General features: G+C 35.7%; 2 protein-coding genes across 8 annotated transcripts in view; one reads left to right on the top strand and one right to left on the bottom strand.

Annotated features, from left to right (window-relative positions):
* PARP4 (poly(ADP-ribose) polymerase family member 4) overlaps positions 1-8,760 on the bottom strand; it is a 135,908-nt gene extending 127,148 nt beyond the window's left edge. For all 4 annotated transcript variants that reach the window (XM_051986616.1, XM_051986615.1, XM_051986618.1 and 1 more), the window contains exon 1: positions 8,629-8,760. The gene's annotated coding sequence lies outside the window, so the exon portion shown is untranslated. The remainder of the gene's footprint in view (positions 1-8,628) is intronic.
* Positions 8,761-11,023: 2,263 nt separating this feature from the next.
* Positions 11,024-20,786, top strand: part of CENPJ (centromere protein J) — a 44,815-nt gene continuing 35,052 nt past the window's right edge. For 2 of the 4 annotated variants that reach the window (XM_051986620.1, XM_051986622.1), the window contains exons 1-5: positions 11,024-11,118; positions 14,584-15,103; positions 17,065-17,188; positions 18,471-18,785; positions 19,544-19,685. In XM_051986620.1, the coding sequence (XP_051842580.1) occupies positions 14,618-15,103; positions 17,065-17,188; positions 18,471-18,785; positions 19,544-19,685 (1,067 nt within the window). In that variant the 5' untranslated portion in view covers positions 11,024-11,118; positions 14,584-14,617. Of the gene's footprint in view, positions 11,119-11,872; positions 12,041-14,583; positions 15,104-17,064; positions 17,189-18,470; positions 18,786-19,543; positions 19,686-20,786 lie in introns of those variants that run through there. The other 2 variants (XM_051986623.1, XM_051986625.1) reach the window with 2 other exon arrangements.

Raw genomic sequence — 20,786 nt, forward strand, 5'->3', positions numbered from 1 at the left:
GAAAATGACAAAAGTAAAAGGGGGCGTGAAAGAACTGGAACAATAATGCACAGTTGGTGGAATTATAAAGTGGTCTGGTCATTTTGGAGAACAATTTGGAACTATAACCAAAGGGCTAAAAAACTGAACATATATCCTTTGAACCAGGAATATCACCATTAGCTCTATGTCCCAAAGAGATCAAAGAAAAAAGAAAATAATAATAATATTTTAATAGTAATAAATAATAAAATATATAATGATAAAATAATAACATTTATGATTAGACCTAAATAGACATGTTGAATTGAAATGCTCCTGAGACATCAAGTTTAAGAAGTCTAAAAGTCATTAGTAATATGGTACTGTTGATCAGGAGAGTAAGTATGAGAAGATGTAAGAATCATCTACATAGAGAGGACATAAAGATAAAATCACCAAGAGAAATATATAAACAGGGAAAAGAGAAGAAAGTCTATCTACTAAAGTATCTTGGGGAGTGTTAGGAGAAGAGGGGAGGAAGAACACTACCCATAGAGGATTGAGAAATAAAAGTCTGAAAGAGGGGTCAGACTAGGAGAAAGTTCTGTCATAATAATCTAGAGAGGAAAGAGTATCTAAGAGAAAAAGATGACGTTAAGAAGGAAGAAGACTGAAAAAATAACAAAGGATTTAACAATATAATAATTGATAACTTTGAAAAGAGCAGTTTCAGTTGAATGGTGAGGTCAAAAGCCAGATAGCAAAGTGTTTAGAAGAATGAAAAGTTAGGAAATAGAGGGACCTAAGATATATAGATTTCACAAAGAGTTTCACCAAGAAGAAAAGGAAAATTATAGAATGCTAGCTTGTAGGAATAGTAGAATCAAGTGAGGGATTTTAAAGCTTTTACAAATAGTAATCAGCAATTTAGCCATGTTTGGTACTTCTAGAGACCCCCTAAGTGTAATTTAATCTGTCCACTAATAAAACTGTCACTCAAATTATTGGAGTCAAGTCTTATTAGTCAGTTTCTAAAGTAGTCAATCTTTTTTTTTTTTTTAACTTTCTTTTTTTTTTTATTATAGCTTTTTATTTACAAGATATATGCATGGGTAATTTTTAAGTATTGACAATTGCAAAACCTTTTGTTCCAATTTTTCCACTTCTTCCCCTTCCTCCCCCCCATGACAGGTAGACCAATACATGTTAAATATGTTAAAGTATAAGTTAAATACAATATATGTATGCACGTCCATACAGTTATTTGCTGTACAAAAAGAATCGGACTTTGAAATAGTGTACTATTAGCCTGTGAAGGAAATCAAAAATGCAGGAGGACAAAAATATAGAGAGATTGGGAATTCTATGAAGTAGTTCACAGTCATCTCCCATGTAGTCTATCTTCAAGGTAGAATTATTCAGGACATCAGAATGAGGCTTACTTGCTTCTCTTTAGAATGTATAGTGTTAGTGGTAGGTTGTCATGGAAGCAGTAAATTAATATATGTATTCTTTAACTTTGATTTCTGGCAAATTCTAGAATGAATTACTAAAGATATGGTTTATGAACAGCTAAGAAGTAGTGGTACTCTCTGCTAAGATGGCTGCCTAAATGGGAGGTAGCTATACTATCGCCCCTAAACCTATTTCACCAAAATACTGAATAATAATCAAGAAAGCTATAAGAAACTAGAATAAATATTTTTTTCCATCCTAGAACTGGACAAAAAGTCCGGCAGAAGCCTAAGAGCAAGAGAAAAAATTCCATCAATAAAGCCAGTATTAGTAAAATGTGTCACTCCCAGAGTGACTAGAGACAAAAGAGATGGACTTAAAAGGCTCTGTGTCTTGAGGCAGCAAGAGCCGAATGCTTCCTTTAGAAAGACCATGAATGGTCAGTAAGACCCTGGGTAGGGGTCTTGAAGTCTTGAGGAGCTGTAGTGGGTAGCTACCAGTGACCAGAATGGTGTTACAGCACTCAGATTGCCCAGATCCAGAGCCTAAAGAACACCTAATGCCTAAGATACTAGAAAGAGACTTGGAGGATCCAACACCTTTAATCTCAAATATCCAAGGAGGCCTAACCCTGGGAGCAATAAGAAGGTACTTAGAGTGGGATCACACCCTATAATATATAATAAATTCACTCAAAATAATAAAAGATGAGTAACCTGACCTTGGCACAAAGGTCCAACTCAAGATCTAAAGCTAGAGATGAACAAATCACAGAATATACTGACAAGTAGCAAGAATTATTGCAAATCTAGAGATCCCTAACCAGGAGGCACTGATTTTGTAATAACTACAAGAGACTTAAAGGAAAAAATGGACTTTTACAAAGATTATATGAATACTTACCTAGGAGAAATGAAGTAAGAAGCTTTAAAAATAAAATAAAAGTTGTGGACCAAAGAACTAGAAGAAGAAGAATTAGCTGGGAAGAGAAAGTGACAAACTTTACACAGAAAATAGATTTCCTGAAAACTAGTACAGACCAAACAGAAATCAATGAGTCCATGAATCAGCAAGAAATATTAAAATAAAATTTTTAAAAGAAAAAAAATAAAAGAAAAAATCTGATATTAAAAACAACTGACTTGAAAAAGGTCAAGGAGAGATAATTTGAAGATCACTGGACTCTGACAGCAAGATCATTTTGTTTTTTTTTTTTTTAAATAATTAAAGAAAAATGTTCCAATGAGGGCAAAGGACAATATAAAGACAGAGAATCCACTGATTATCTTCTGAAATGAACTTCAAAAGAAAAAATTCTAGGAATGTCATAGATAAAACCCAGAGCTCCCACATCAGTGGAAAAAATAGTGTAAGAAACTAAAAAGAAGCAATTCATCTGGGTCATGTCTGGTAACTATGGGTGTCCCTCAGGATTTTGTTCTGGTTCCTCTTCTCTCTCCCTGTATACTCTTTCATTTGGTGATCTCACTAATTTTCTTGGATTCATTAATCACCTCTGTACAGATAACTCTCAGATTTACCTATCCAGCCATAACCTCTCTTTTGAACACTAATCTCCTATCTCTAATTGTCAGTTAGACATCTCACACTAGATAGCCTAAAAATATATTAAATTTAATGTTATGGCAGACGAAACATTAAATGACTGAGGAAATTAAATTTTTGAGCTTCTTAACATTTTGATTAATCAATGCATGCCAATTGTTTAATAAACTGGGACCAACTTCTTCAGCTTAGGACTGCACCCAAATATAGAAGACAGATTTTTATATGTTAAAAATAATTAATCAAATAAGGGCAATTAATTAAAAGGAAAGAATTAACCAGGATACAACATTAGATAGTCTAATTTCTAACTGGACGAAAATTATGGACTTTTCAAGTTGGGAGAAGAGAAGAATGAACAGGTGCAATTTCTTGAAATTAGAAAAAGAGATGTCCCTTTCCCTTTAAGAGTCTGTGAATTAACAAAGAAATATAGAAACAATAATTGATTGAGATTAATTTTCAGATTAAGACATAAGGGCTGCTTGAGATATGAGATGTGAGAAAACTTCTTGGGTCACTCTTTAGATTTGACCAGATTTCTAGGCAGCATAATTTAGGTCCTTAGTTGAGGGTATCTTAAGCAAAAGGTAGAAGTGGTCCAGCTTCTCAGTCACACAAGGCTAAGTTCAAACAATGAAATAAGATTTTTTTCCCAATTTCCACAGCTGAATGAAATGTTCTCACACTCATAAATTGGACTAGACCCATAAATGAATAGAAAGGGAACTGAGCTAGTTCCAAAACTGAGGCCCAAGGTGGAATCAGTGTGGTTTACACAATTCCCACCACTACTTTGTTCCAATTTACTCAATTCTCTCACAATGGACATCCTGCAGACATATTAAAATTAATATGCTCCAAATGGAATTCATTATTTTTCTTCTAAAACTGTCTCCTCTTCCTAGCTTCCCTATTAGTATGGAGGATACCATGATCTTCTCACTCATTCAGGGTTGAAAAGCAGGTGTCATACTCAACTCCTCACTCTCACTTCCCATATCCAATTTACTGCCATATCTTGACAATTTTACCTTTATAAAATTTCTCAAACATGCCTCCTTCTTTTCTCTGACACTGTTATCACTCTGGTGTAGGTCTTTAATCTCCTCATGGCTGTTGTTATTCAGTTGTATCTGACTTTTTACAGATCCCTGGACTATATCACACCAATACTGTCTATGAGAGTTTTTCTGGGAAAGGATACAGGTGTGGTTCATCATTTCTTTTTCCATATGCAAACATAAGTTGAATATCTTGCCCATGGTCATACAGCAAGCCTAAATCTGAACTCAAGTCTTCTTGACTTCAGGCCTAGCATTCTATCCACTGAATCATCTAGCTATCTTTATACCAAGACTATTGCAATAGATTGCTATTTAGCATCTATATTAAATGATTCTCACTACTAGGAAGGAATTTGTGACCAAAGAAGAACTAGAGATCATTATTGATCACAAAATAGAAAATTTTGATTATATCAAGTTAAAAAGCTTTTGTACAAACAAAACTAATGCAAACAAGATTAGAAGGGAAGCAATAAACTGAGAAAACAGTTTTGCCCTTAAAGGTTCTGATAAAGGCCTCATTTCCAAAATATATGGAGAATCGATTCTAATTTATAAGAAATCAAGCCATTCTCCAATTGATAAATGGTCAAAGGATACGAACAGACAATTTTCAGACGAAGAAATTGAAACTATTTCTACTCATATGAAAAGGTGTTCCAAATGACTATTGATCAGAGAAATGAAAATTAAGACAACTCTGAAATACCACTACACACCTGTCAGCGTGGCTAAGATGGCAGGAAAAGAGAATGACGAATGTTGGAGGAGATGCCTTTTTGGTGGAGTTGTGAACAGATCCAGCCATTCTGGAGAACAATTTGGAACTATGCTCAAAAAGTTATCAAACTGTGCATACCCTTTGATCCAGCAGTGTTACTACTGGCTTATATCCCAGAGAGATCTTAAAGGAGGGAAAGGGACCTGTTTGTGCAAAAATGTTTGTGGCAGCCCTCTTTGTAGTGGCTAGAAACTGGAAATTGAATGGATGCCTATCAATTGGAGAATGGCTAGGTAAATTGTGGTATATGAATGTTATGGAATATTATTGTTCTGTAAGAAATGACCAGCAGGATGAATACAGAGAGGCTTGGAGAGACTTATATGAACTGATGCTGAGTGAAATGAGCAGAACCAGGAGATCATTATACATTTCAACAACAATACTGTATGAGGATGTATTTTGATGGAAGTGGATATCCTCGACAAAGAGAAGATCCAATTCAGTTCCAATTGATCAGTGATGGACAGAATCAGCTATACTCAGAGAACAAACACTGGAAAATGAATGTGCACTACTTGCATTTTTATTTTTCTTCCCAGGTTATTTTTACCTTCTGCATCCATTTTTTCTTGTGCAACAAGAGAACAATACAGATGTACACACATATATTGTAGCTAAGATATACTTTAACATGTTCAACATGTATGAGTCTGTATGCCATCTAGGGGAGAAGGTGAAAGGAGGAAAAGGAAAAGTTGGAATAGAAGTGAGTTCAAGGGACAATGATGTAAAAATTACCCATGCATATGTTCTGTCAATAAAAAGCTATAATTAAAAAAAAAGATTCTCTCCACTTTAGGCCATTTTCCACTCAGACGCCAAAATGATTTTCCTAAAGCACAAATCTGATCATCTGGTAAGATGATCACATCTTTCTATTTAATAAACTCCAATGCTTCCCTATCACCTCCAGAATCAAATATAATATTCTCTGGCACTCAAAAGCTTTTCATAATCTGCCTTCTCCAACTTTCTAATCTTATACTTCCCTCAGTTCCTTCAATGCACAATTAAAATGCTATCTTCAACAAGAAGCTTTCCACAATTTCCCTTAAGAGCCTTATCCTTATTAATTATTTCTACTTTGCATATATCACATTTGTACATAGTTAATTTCATGTTGTCTCCCTGAGTCTGTGAGCTCTTTGAGATCAAGAACTGTGTACTTTGCATAATACCAGTGCTTAGCAGAAAGTAAGTACTTAATGTTTTTTGATTGATGGCGAGCTTTTGAATTACAATCAGGATCACACAAGATCTGAAAACTACTAAAATCTAAGAAGATGTTGTAATACTGTACAATGTTCCAAAAGTTAAAAAAAAAAGTTTTACACTCAACTTACCTTACAAAGCTGAGCATAATCCTACAAGGGGAAAAAGGGATCTTTAATGGAATAAAGAACTTTCTAGCACTTATGATGAAGGGACCAGACCTGAATAGAAATTGAACTTCAAATAGAAGAGCCCAGTTAAAGTTAGAAAGGTAAATTTATTGGAGCAGATGAAAACAGTAGGATGATATTGATGATGATGATGATGATATAATAATAATAATACCTTTTAATATATGAAGAAAAACCAGTGTTCTTTAATACAAAGGGCATCAAGGAGATAAATAAGAAAAGAGAGGTCTTGGAAGTAGATTAATTATGAGTATAGGAAAAGGCAGGGATGGCAAAAGGAATATATAGTAGTGTAAAAAGGAAGAAAAGAGGGTAAAAGTGTTATTTTTTCATCACTGTGATTTGCCAAAAATCAGTGTAGAGGAAAGGGTGAGGCATGTGGCTATCTAGTGAATCATACTCTAAATTGAAAGTGAACAGAAGCCGCTTTAACACATACACAAATTTAAATTAAGAGGTAGAAAGACCTCCAAGTTAAGAGGAAAATAAATGCAATATGAGAGATTGGTGAAGAGGGAAGAGTAATACTGGAAATGGAAGAGTCAGGAGAAAAACATTTGTAATCTCCCATCAGTCATCAGGATAAGGCCAAATTTCATTTCCTACCTCTTATTCAACATGACATTCCCTTGGTTCCCCTCCCATAATCACAATTTTCCCTGATATCTAACAGACAGAGTAGTTAAGGAACTAATGGCTATCTCAACCTCCATTTTAGGTTCCAACTGCTTCTAAAAGAGGCAACTAATAATGAAAAAACAAACAAAACTCAAACCCATACTACTTTGAATCTGGAGGGAACTGTACGGAATAGAGAGATAAGGTGAAGAACTTGCAGGAATGTATGAATTCTTTTTCTGTATTTTATTTTCATTATTTCTGTGTTTCCCTTATGACTTGTATAATATGTGCAGGCCCCTATTTACTTGAGCCTTGGCCAGCTATAAATATATTTACTTAACCTGAGCTGATGACATGTATCATTATTTGACATTTATGGATATTTAGTCTATTAGATGGACCACTATCTGCTTGATTAAGTCTGAAGGCCTGATTTTCTGTTTCCTAGAAATCAGGAGATTTGGGGGAAACAGAAACCTTCCATTCCAATATCTCAATAGCAACAACCAATTAAATGCCTCCCCCTGCCCTTCTCAATGCTTTCTTACTTGTGATGTAATCTCTTGTATAAAAGCTATGTATCTTTACTACTTCTTTAGCCCTCCTACCAGGATCTTTCTCTTACTTATCTCGTGATAGGATGGCTCATCCACCTGAGGTTTTTAATAAACAACTTTTCGGCCTTCTACTAAGTGATCTCTGAGTAATCATTTTGAGTAAGGGTCTTCTACATCCCTCACAGGTACCTTCTAATCCAATTCCTCCCCTGTTTACATGTGCACATATAAATTTCTATAGAAAGACATATACATGTATGTGGGAAAAGGTGAAGAACTTACAAATTCTAAAATAGATCAAGCCTTATAGGCCTCAGTTGCGGCTTCTCCGGAGTCACATGATTTTAGATAAGGTCTGGACTACGTGGCTGAAGAAGCTGTATATCATCTTGTCTACTACATTCCACTGATCAACTAGGAGAATAGTAGATTTATGTGACCAATCACAACATATAGAGGGTGAGATTTTGGAGGTTCTTTGTCTGAAATGTACAAAAGTTGTAAGCATTTTCAAGGCTCTGGCCCTATCCTGCTGTGAAATTTTGCTCGCAGACCAGGATGGGGTCTGCTTCTTGAGATTCTAATAAATAATTCTGCTTTCTGTGAGTGATCTCTGTAGTAGTCAATTTGGGTAGGTCTTTTTGTCCCAAACACATGTATACATACACATATATAAGATTATACTGGACAGATAGTTTACATTATATTCCCACAATGGGTACTCAACAAACAGTAAAATAAAATATCTCACTTCAGGTCTCCTCAAACTTCAAAACTGAAATGTCTTAAAGAGCAACAAAATGGCATGTGAAATGTGCAATCTGACTATTTTCATATTACTCTATTAACTGCAAATTTTTCCTTTCCTTTTTCCTCACTTCCTCTTAACACTTGAAAATAAAATAAACAAGTATATCACTTAGCAGATTATAGGAATTTAAGAGATCTTCTTAAAGAGAAAGTATTTAAGAGCCTAGTGACCTCAAACATATGATGTATTTAAAAGATAATAATAACCTATCACCTGAACTTAAAGAGGAATCAATCAGAGGAGAAGGTGGTGGTTTAAAGCCAACTATCATAGCCTAAATAGAAGCAAACGCAGCCTGGGAAAGGAGAGCAGAACAGCAGCTGCAAAGAGCGAGACAAGGCTGGAAGTTTAACTCAGGGAAAAAAATAGACGGAATGGAGCTAAAAGATAGGCTCATACACACCTGGCAGAGGGGTTTATGCCCCTAGATCCGAGAGTTTTCTGGTTCCAAGTTCAAGATTGATCTACAGAACAAGAAAAACACAAAGAACTCTAGTCAAAACTGAAAGTGAACACTCCCTTTCACCTCCCAGAATACTTCCTGTCAGCTTGCTTTTAGAAAACGGAAAGGGACAAAGCTTGGGAGCAGACTCCACCCCTCCCATCCCACTAAGCTGAGAAGAAATGGCAGAGGTGGGGCAACAGATGACCCCAGTAAATTAACTCCTCCAGATGGAACCTGAAAAACATATGCCTAAGAGTTTTGATTCTTCAGACAGATGTCCTCCTTTGATGGAGTTGAAATGTTTATATATCAGAGACCACTGATTTAGAGCTGGAAGGGGTCAGGGTCTGTCAAATGCAACCTCCTCATTTTAAAGAAGAGGAAACCGAGCTCCAGGTAGTCGATTGCCCATAGTTGCACAGATAGAAAGTGTCAGAAGTAGGATACAAATTCAGTCTATGGGAGGGAGTTCTAGGTATGGGGGACAGTCAGTGAAAATCCTCAGAGTTAGGAGATGGAGAGTCTTGTGTAAAGACCTGTGTAAGCAAGGAGGCCGTAATCATTGGTTGCAAAGTCCCTAAGAGCATAAGGAGAGGAGTGAGTAGATTGGAAAGGCAGAATGGGGCCTGGTTATGGAGGGCTTAAGAAGACAGAAACTCTAAATAGAGAGTCATTGGCTTAATAATGAGTTGACATTGGTCAGACTCCTGATTTAGGAAGATCACTTTGGGAACTGAATAGAGGGTGGACTGAAGTGGGGAGAAATTCAAAGGCAGACACACCAGACTCCTGCAATGGTCTGGGTATTGAGTGATAAAGGCCTGTACCAGAATGGTAATGTCAGAGGAAAGAAAACAGCATTATAAATACAGGACTTGGCAAATGATTGGATATGAGAGTGACGAGTTGAAGAGAACCCTTGGGTTGTGAGACTCGGTGACTGGATGGTAACACATAGAAATTAGGAAGAGAGGTATCTCCATAGTAATAGGGAAGTTAGGAAGAGGAGAGGTTTTAGGGGTTAAGAATGAGTTCCGTTTTGGCTAAGTTGAGGCTGTGTTGTCTACAGTACATCTTGTTCGAAATGTCCAGTGGGCAGTTGGAAATGTGAGAGCGGAAAATGTCAGGAGAGAAGTCCTGGCCTGGGCAAAACTGGGAATCATCTGCATGGTAATTGATAGCTGAAATCTTGGGAGCTGATGAGATAACCTAAGAACTGGGTGGCCAAGGCTAACTTTATTTACTTGTCAAACAGATAATTGGTATGATTTTTTTTTTTTTTGGGGGGGAAAGGGAGGGTGAATTTTTAGATACATAACCCTCCCTACCCCACCCCGTGGGAAGTCTTAAAAGAGGGCTCAGCCCTTAAGGAACGAAGCCCAAACAAAAAGGGATCCTTCCCAAATCAGCAACAAAAAGCCACACCCAAACTGACAGACTCCGTAAGCAAAAAAATTACCAATCAAAACAACAAAACCTTGGAAAGAGAGTTTTACTCCTCCCCATTTAGAATGTAAGCTCCTTTGAAGGTAAGGACTATGTTTTGTAAATGTACCCCCTGAACTTAACCCAGTGCCTGGCACATTAAAAGCTCTTGTCTTCAGAAGAGGAAAACATAGTCTTCAAATCTCTCCTAGGACACGGGTCAGAATAACATGGACAGGTCTCTTCATAATGCTTTGGGCATCAGTTTCCTAATCTCTAAAATGGGGACAGTCCTCTCGGGTTTACCTCAGAGTCTTGTTAAGGGGCTTTAATGAGTAAATAACATACATAGACCGTGTTTTGGAAACTTTAAAATATCATAGAAACATCAGTTATTATCCTACGGATAGTCAGCTCCTGGAAGGTCGATAACTTTGCCTTGCCTAGATAAGCAAAAATATCCAGCCCCAAAGTTCAGGTTCGGTAGCTTCCTAGTCATTTGGATTACGTTTGGCTCTTAGGCATCTGCTTAAAGCAAATTTCTACTACATAACTTTATTTCAGAAAACAACTCCGGCAAAGATAAGGGACCACGATCTCCGAAGCCAACCTCCGTTCCTTTCCACCCCCATCTCCTCTCCCCACCCCCATCTCCTCTCCCCACCCCCATCTCCTCTCCCCACCCCCATCTCCTCTCCCCACCCCCATCTCCCCAAACGGTAGCAGCGGAAGAAGCTCCTCGACTCAGTCAAGGACCAGTAACGTCTCTCTCAAGGGTGTCTCTTGGGGATTGTAGTTCAATAGTCGACCAGAGGAGCCCTGTGCCCAGGACACCAAAGGTACAGTTGGACTACATTTCCCAGATTCCTCGGAGTCCTGGTAGGTGGGGCTCCCGGAGGAGTTGGAGGTAGGGCTCCAGCGGAGGCCGTGGCTCATTTGTAAATGGAGAGGGAGGCGCTAGAAGTGGCGGCGGCTCTGGCGCGATTTGGAAAGGGGACTGAACAGCTAGAGCACTGGACGCCGGTAACTTGGGGCTGCAGGTGGGGGTCCGGGGGAGCCGACCCCAGTTTGCTGGGGAGGAGGCAGAAATAGTTCTGTCCTAGGGAACCTGAACTCGGAGACTTTTTGCTGCCCCGGAGCCCGCTCTGAGGGAGGGTTAGGGGTTGGGGGATGGAGAAGATCGCTCCGTGGCCTAAGGATGTTGGGGGCGCTCTTCCCACTGAACCCCCCATTTGTTTCAACTATCTTTGAATACTTTTAGCTGTTGTTATTTGAGGGTTTGACTTCTGGGGGTTTTGAAAGAGTTTCTGCTTTTAAGTCTCCTCAGGGACCTTGTTCCCTTAAAAGTAGCTTTGGGTCATTTTCTATCCTTTGATGTCGATGGTCGTGGAACTGTTGTGATCGGTTTCAAGGCTTTTAAATCGATAAGAAAGAAAAGAAAAAAAATTACTATTTTTCTAAACTAGCAACTTAATTTCTCTGTACCATTTAGATTTTGAAGATGTGATGTTGACAGCAGTTTGAGAGATTGGCGAGAGGATACTACAATCACTGACTTTTTTTTTTTAAAGGTTGCTTTTTCCCCCAGGGTTATATATATATATATATATATATATATATATATATATATATATATATATATATATATATAGTCAGTATGTATAGATAGCCATGTCTGTATATGTACTGAGAATGTCATGATGAATTTGTAACAAATATGTATTTAAAAGTTCATTTTAACTGGGGCATCTCTCAAGGAATGTTAAATATGTGATATTTTATTATTCTTGGTACCAGATATAGACCTTAATTTTAGTTGGTTGGGGCTTTCATGCCATCCTTTTTTTGGGATGGTGGTGGTTATAATGCTCCTTTGTCTTTTGTAAACTTATTTCCAGTTCCTGCATCCTGAATCTTCACAATGCCAAACTGGCCATTTCTTCAGGTAAAATAGATAGTTGCTACATTCTCCCCGCCTCAGGAAATAATTTATACAAGTGAACGCAATTCTTTTAGCATAATTGCATGAAGTAATTAACTTTTTAGGATTCAAATGGTGGAACAGTGAAATGGACAGAAATACAGTTTTAGAACAAAACAATGATAACATTAAATCTTAGCAAATATTTATTTAGCATCTTCTGTATGCTAGGCACTGGAGGTACAAGACACATAAATAAAAATCCCTGTCCTTAGGGAGTTTACTTTTTATTATGGGGGAGACAATATCAGGAAATCAAAAAACAAACACATAATTTTCCCAGGAGGAATGAGGAAGGATCAGGAAAGGCTTCACTTTGGAGGAGATGACAAAGATGGAAAATAGCATCCTGCTCTGGAACTTGTGTTAATTTAGAATTCAGTGTCCCAAAATAATTTTGTAATTTGTTTCTCATTCTCACTTTTTGCTTTTAAAACTTGTTTTCATGTGACTATCTCAATCCATTTTAAGATTTACTTTTACTGGAATATCATTACTCTTTTAAATTAATGATATATTAAAGATGAATTATACATATTAAAGGCCAATTTTTGAGTGTGTATGAATGATAAAAGGATGCAGATTTTAATACAGTAAATGTTGGTACATAGTATAACAGTACTTCCTTACATGCTTTTAAAGCAATTCTATTTATTTTTAAATGGCATGACATATATGTATTTTAAGTTCATCTAAAGGGCATCTCTCAAGGAATGTTAAACATAAGTAATAATAATTTATTATTCTTAGTACTAAATGTGTGCTTTAATATCAGTTGCTTATTTGGGAATGATTCCCACTTCAGTAAAAAATTGTTTCTTATTTTTAAAACAACAATTATATTTTTGATTTAAATATTGTTTTTTTCAGCACTTCACATATCCATTGTTTCTAGTTCTTTTCTCAAAGTATTTATGATGTATAGATATGAGGCTTGTAGTCTACAAGTGTTTGATCTATTTCTTACTCTTGAACTGTATTTTTCAACATTTTCTTTGCTTCTCTTGTACTCGCCTTTGTACCAGTTACCTGAGATAGATTGAATTAATTTGGAAGTTCTGAATGAATTCTTCATAAAATGGCTCTAGTATTTTATTCTCTAAGGAAGAAGTTGGTACATAAGCTAGTTATTTTTATGACAGGTTGTTTTTTTTTTTTTAATGAAATGACCGAAAGCCCCAAGAAATGAAATTTCGTTCAGCTTTTAGGTACACAAAAAAACCTATCCTGCAGAAGCCTTTGTCTCTTCAATTCTGTGAGCCACCTGTTGTTTAGCTACAAACTTTGTGGTTTCTAAAGGGAGAATATCAAATTGATACTGTTCAGTTCCTCTAGTAAAATATTCAATCTTTGGTCATCAAACACAAATGATCAGTTTTAATATTTGGAAGTTAACTAAGTTAATTTTCACAAATGGTCTAAGCATTGTTTGATTTGTAGCACCAACTGCTTCTGTTTTCAGTATTCTACTGTTACAGCAAAATCAGGAGGGAGCTGTATAGAATTTAGGGTCTTTTTGGCAAAAAAATTTTTCATCAAGTCTTAAGTAGACATGAAACATCAAATCTAAGGAGACATTGCTAGAACCATGCTTGAAGCCTTTTCATTGTGGTAGAACTTTTAAGGTTTTGCACTCTGCTGAAAGTCTCCTGGAATTAGGGTTGTTATAATGAAGCTTCAGAATAGGACTTTGTGGAAATATGTGTGTAAATGTATATGTGTGTGTATATATATACATATGTATACAAATATACATAGACATATAACTAAATATCTTCAAGTAAATCTATATATATAATGAATGTGTACATATAAATATAAACATTTATGCCCTATGTCTGTATACTATGTCCAGATCATATTTGTATAATATACAACACACACATATATAATCTATAATATATATATGTACATGCATACCTACTATTATAGTATATACTTTAGTCTTTCATAATGGTTTGCAGATACCAAAAGAATATCTGTATGTGGATATACATACTCAGTATATATAGATATAAATACAGATATTTATATTTGTATGTATGTATATACATACAGATATGTATGTATATACATATGCACACATACTCTTGGTTTATAGTATTTTCTTTCATAATGGATTGCAGTTTCAGGAGTATATTTAATTTATTGGAGCTTCTTATAGACTCAGTTATGCAAACATTATTAAGTGAATGTTATCTATAAGGCACTGGAGCTAGATGGATGGAAAAACATCCCTAGTTCAAGGAATTCATAGTTAGAAGCAGGGAAAAATAACTTGTACCCAGGAAACTGTTCTACAAATAAGAAAGGGAGATATTAATAGGAGTGCTCAAGCAAAAGAGATAAGCTATTTCAGAAAGTTATTGGCAGTTGAGAGTTCAGAAGAAGCCTTTGTGAAAGGGATAGCATCAAAAATGTGTTTTGAAGATTAGGATTTAAACAAGCATATGATGGCGCTGGATGTATTCTATTGTAACCTTTAATTGATGTTTTTCTCTCTACAGGTATTGAATATCAACAGACAGATGTAACAGCTGTATGCTACATGAGCTTTGGCACTATTTTAACTTATTAGTGCTTCAGACTACAATTTTCCTGATGCCCACTTCTTCAGAATTAAATAGCGGGCAGAATTTTGTAGCTCAGTGGATGTCCAACCCTTCCCGTGCTGGTGTGATATTGAATCGTGGATTTTCTAGTTTGGAAATGGGGAGAGAGAATCAGTTAAAAGCAAATACTTCCAATAGTTTTACTCTTAAAAGTACAGATTTTTCAGACAGCTGTAGTTTTCTAAGTGATGACTCACTTCATGAAGAACAGATCTTGGATTCTAAAAGCCCTGATAGAGTAAAGTCAGATACAAATGAAACAAATGCAGTCTTTCCTTACCCTAAAAAGACACAATTACTAATCTGCAAAGATCCTCTGGGCCACTGGGAAAATACCAAAATTGATGCTGAATCTGATGTAGGTATCACCAAAGAAGGAGTTTATAGAGATCCACTTTTCAAGAAACTTGAACAGGTAAAAAATTGTCCAGATGTATAGATTATTAGAAGTTTTGTGTACATATTCTATAAACGAAATTTCCCTCTAAAATTTAAGTGTCTTTTTTTTTAAACTACAGAGTATTAAATTTATAGGATTACTGTTTACTTATTTTTCTTTTTTTTCTAAAATTAATTTTTATTTTATTTTCAATACTGAATTCTCTCCCTTTTCCCTCCTTTCCACAGTAAGAAAGAAAAATAAACTCTCTTACAAATATGTATCAAGCAAAAGAAATTCCTACATTATCTAAGTCTAAAAAAACAAGCTTTAATTTGTTCTTGGTCTGGAGGACCTCCTCTTTAGTTGGAGGAGGCTAGTCAATGAAAGCCAGAGTGATACGAGTTTAAGACATGATGCAGGCCCATGAATCCCAAGATAATCTTGTGAGGTTTCATTTATCAGATTTTTTTTTTTTTATTAAGTAAAAGAGGCCACTCTTTGCCTCATTTCTTAATTATAAGGATAGAAAAACCTTAATCCCTGAATTAGGCATTGTCTGTCAAAATAAGACCTGCTGAATATCTTAGCTTAAAAAGACCATGGTCTCCCAGTGCATCCAGGACCATCTCTAGTTGTCCTGATTATATCTTGCCACTGGACCCAGATGGCTCTGGAGGAGAAAATATAGGCTGATGACTTTGCACAGCCCTTCCTAACTTAAATCCAATTCACTTGCGTATCATGATATAACTTCTCTGATGTCATTGTCCTCTTCAAGAACAAAAGACAGTATCACCAACATCATCTGAAGGTGAATAGCAAGTTTAATCATCAATAGGTATAGAGGGCTGAAACTATTGGGTTGATGCACTGAGGTCAGGACTGCTGAGTGCTTGAGGCTAACTACTGATTGGACAGTACTCTGGGCATATGCTTGGAAAATGGTCCTTTCCGCTATCCGTGCTGGCTTGGTTATTGGTGTATAGTGGATTGAGGAGGGACTAGGGGGTAGAGTAAGACGAGCGAGGGTCACACTCTTGGCGGTAGATGAGGGAGAAGGCAGTTGCAGAGAATTTGCTTCCATCCTGTTCAATCTTGCGTCTAAGACCAAGAATAAAGATTAAGGACTTTGCTTATCCTGACTCCGCTGATTCTGGGGTGTCCTGGGTGCTAGCGTGGTCATCACAAATAGGGTCACTGTTAATAGAAAATCCCTTTTCAGAGCACACATAAATAAATATTATCCAAAATTAATAATTTTTACTGTATCAGTTTACACTGATATCTCTTTATACTTGGAATGAACACTCAACTATTAGAATCAGTGTACCAAGGCTTACTAGATCTTTCCTAATTATCTTGACTTGTTAGCTTTGGGCCAGTAACTCAAATTACAACATGGTGCTGTTCAGGACAATGTCATAAGTTTCATGCCTGTATAGAATAGATTGATTTATTCAAAAGAAAGATTTTTGCCTTGGACTTAATAAAAAATAATGTGGCTTTTGTTCCAAAGGGCATGGTATGGATCCAGTATAGACCTATAGCACTTATATGCACATTGCTTCATATCTCTAGTTCTTAGTTTCCTAATCTGCAAAATGAAGGGAATACATTTATTTATCACCAATACCCCTTTTAGCTCTGATGATCAATGCTAATGATTCTACAAATGGAACAAATTAAGACAAAATTGTAATTTGTAAGACAAAAGTTAAGATATTAAATAAAAGTTGGCAAAAATTGTATATATGCTTAGACCATTTTTTGCAATAACAGTGGAATTTCATCTATTACTAAGGTTGAAACTAAAATTGACATAGTTTACATTGTCAAGTTGTTGTTTTATTTCTAAAATATTTGATCAACCCCTTTTAACATTTTTTCCTGAGAATGGGGAGGATTGGGAAGAAATAAAAGAGGATGAAAGAAGAGACAATAGGGCACTCTGAAGAAAGAGTAAGTTAATTGAACAAAAAAATTTATTTGAAAAGCTCAAAGAAGTCCAACAGAAGAAACAGGAGGAACTGAAGAGGCAGCAATTAGAACAGATCCAGAGGCTCCTGGAAGAGCAAGAGAAACTACTGACTATGGTGTCTGGGCAACAGACACACTCAGGTAACACTTAGCAGTTATATATATGATTCATTTGACATGCTTTATATTCATTGATTTTCTTTATATTACAGTGTTTTTATAAATTGTTGTCAGCATCTTTTTTTTTTTTCCCCCATATATACAAATGGGTACCCTAGCAATAACAATATAGGTCCTGGAGGATCATAGTAGGATGGATTTGAATTAGAATCTGGGTTCTCTTTTTTTCAGTTTCCGAAGATTACTGGAATTGTGATTTGATAGTTTTTGTGTTGCAAATTATAACAAATGATTGACATATAGAATCTACAATAAAGAATGTAAATATCTTCACTGTGTTATGTTATATAGTGTCTAGCAGAAGGTCACTAGGACAGAATTCTGGAAACCAAGCTGTTTAGAATAATTAAGTAAAATGAGAATATTTAGTTTGGAGAAGACTTAGGTGAGATATAATAGTGGCTCAGTTCTATGAAGGGATATCAAAATAACATTTTCTTGAGAGCAACTAAAACCAATGAGCAAAAATTACAGGAAAGCAGATTCTTGTTCAAAGTAAGGAAAGACTTCTAATGAATAAAGCTGTCTTATTCTTGGCCACTTGAATTATTTAAGGAGCTGGATGTCAGAAATTGCTGCATCAACAGTGAGGTTAGGGTATTTGACTTAAAAGTCCCTTCCAACTTTGAGATTGTACAAATAACATGGGTCATAAAATGGGTAAGGCACATTTATGATGGGTCATAATACCTTCAGATTTAGAGCACCTCCTACTCTGACATTAGGATGCATGTGGGGTGATTGAGAGAATAGTGAGATCCCAGTAGCTTGGGAAGTGGTTATGATAAAATTTGTCTAGTATTGCTTTGACATTTGCTTGAGTTAACTAATATGGTCCTTGTAGGGAATCTTTAGTAAGCATAAAATTAGCAATGTTGGGGGTATACTTAAACAGAGCATTCATTGTTGCTTTGGGAATGATTAAGAGTATATAGAACTAAATGCATTTGCAAGGATGTCCTGCTGGGAAAAAAAAAAATGCACCTCTGTCCAGCTGGGGAAAAAAAAGTACCTCATTATTGAATAATGCTTATTTTTCCTGTGAATGCTAACAAATATGTCCCTAATTAAAATCATGTAGAATTTTTAAAATACCAGCCTTATTGTATTTAGTTTATTTTGTTAAAATGTCACTTAATATTTCATTTCTGGGGAGGTGAAAGGAATAGGATAATAGGAGTAGTTTAGTAAAATGAGAAGATTTTTCATAAAATATTAATTTTGCTTGTATTTTCTTCCTAAGGCTTGACTTTACTGTCTGAAGATCAGAATCCCAAATATGGAACTTCCATAAGTTCTACGCCTATACACAAAACCATGCCTTTCTTGTCACATATGTACCAGAATCAAACCAGAATAAAAACTCATGGTCCTGAAATTTTAGCATGTGGTTCTGTACAAGAAAGAGAAATGACTCCATGCAGGACTACGAGTAAAGAATGTGTTTTATCTTCAAAAAGTGGTAGTACTTCTCCAGACTTTGCTCATGAGGCACAATGTCTAGTAGCATGTATAAGAACACAGAATGATTGGAAAGAAGAAAATAAAAATAATACAGGTGAGCTGTCTTTTGAAATTAGTGCATTTATATTTAAGTAGCATTCTGAATATCTTTTTATATTTACTTGTAGGAATGATACAGCACTACTCCATGATAGAATTATTTTCTTTTACTTTTGTTTTGCCACCTACTTCTTCCCCTCCTGTCTCTCTTTCCTTCCCATCCCTTCCCCCATTCTCTTTCATGCACATACACATAGTAGATTTGATTACAGATCCAGTATGCTGCAGCATTACTGTGAGAAGATAGATATAGGTTAAGTATGTGTAATTGTCATTGTCTTTTTCTCATAATCACATAAGAATAGGACAGTGTGATAGAGTAGAAAATTCATTAGAATAGCGGCTGAAAGGCTTTAATTTTAGACCTACTTTGCTTCTTACTAGCTATATGTCTTCCAAAGAATCAGTTAAATTGGTTTTGTCATATCTTGCATTATCTCAAATACTTGTTAGGATCATATGAGATGATATATGTAAAATCATTTTGTAAACATGCTATTCCTAAAACCTTTAGAATTTTTGTTTTTTAGTACTAGTATTATGTGATTTTTTTTTTTTGGGGGGGGGGGGTTTGATTTGTGACATTGGTCTTCTGTTTTTTTGGCCCAGCATGTTTCCCTTTTACTGCTCTGCTATACCTGATTTTTTTTTGTCCAATTCTAGAGTTTGAAGAACCCTTATTCTGGTTTTATGTGAATTTGAAAGTTTTGACAGTTTGTATGCAAACTAAATATTTCCCAATTCATGTCGTAGGGGAAAGTATACTGCCATGTTGGGAGAAAATGACTGAACAGTTACCAGAAGGGAAAGAGATTACAAACTCAAAAAAACCTGGTGATTCTTCTGATATTAACAATGGAAGAAAATTGTTAGCAATATCTAGTATTGAAGAAAGGTATCTATGTTGATTAACACAGATATTACTTATGGTTTTATTTATATCAAAGTAGTGTAGTTGAATGTGAGTCATTAAATAGTTGGGAATCCTTTTACTTAATAATGAAAAATATGTTTCAGTTCAATTAAAAGTATTTAGTGTATACTTGTTTTGTAAAAGGCATTATTCCGGGTATGCAAAGATTAAAAAATAATACTCATTCTACTGGAGGAATAAAATCCACAGACATAAGTATAATGCCAGGTAAGATGTTATAAGGGCTTGGGAGAGAATACTTTGAGCTAAGTTATTAGGAAAGGGCTAAAGAAAAAGAAAGATTTTCAAAGGTAGACATATGGAGGGGAGTGTATTTTGGGTATGGGAGGAGCTGGGACTGTGTAAATGTGAGACCCATGGGAAATAGCAAAGTTCTGGGAACAGTTGGTAGGGTGGTTTGGCTATTATATAAATTGTAAAGGCAAGTAAGTGTGGAAATAAGATAGAATAGTAAGGTCCAATTGTAGAAAGAATTAAGTTTTAGAATAAGGAGTTTGTACCTTATCCTTTGGGCCAGAACTTTTTTGTTCATTCACTTTATTAGCAAAAGTTTGTGCATGCATCCCAGTTATATATACATTATTTACTTATACTATTATGTTAATAATTATGTACCTTATGTAATATGAATGATAATCCTGCAGAAGTGTGGTCAGACAGTTAGCAGAAGGAAGGGAGAAAGCAGTGTCATAAAAACACAGAAGGAAGACACAGTTGTGTCCAAAATCCTGGAGAGAGAGGCATTGTTAAAGAATGAGAATCAAGAAAGGGACATTAGATTGGACAATCGAGAGATCATTGCTAACTCTGAAGAGAGAACTTTGATTTAGGTAGGGAGTTAAGGATAAAGAAGGTTGAGATTCTGGGAAAATATGTGGAAAGATAGTGGCATTTCCCAACCCTCCTCTCCAGAAATAAATTCAGATGAGTAATGGCATTTGGGGGAATGATAATACAATTACAATCCAACTATATTTAAATATCCTGGCTTGTTCTTTTCCATAGAAAAATAAAGACTATATGTGGGGGGGGGGGGTCGAAGGGGTTTAAGTGTGGGTAGAG

Source organism: Antechinus flavipes, chromosome 3 (assembly GCF_016432865.1).
Source record: "Antechinus flavipes isolate AdamAnt ecotype Samford, QLD, Australia chromosome 3, AdamAnt_v2, whole genome shotgun sequence".
NCBI classification, from domain to species: Eukaryota; Metazoa; Chordata; class Mammalia; order Dasyuromorphia; family Dasyuridae; genus Antechinus; species Antechinus flavipes.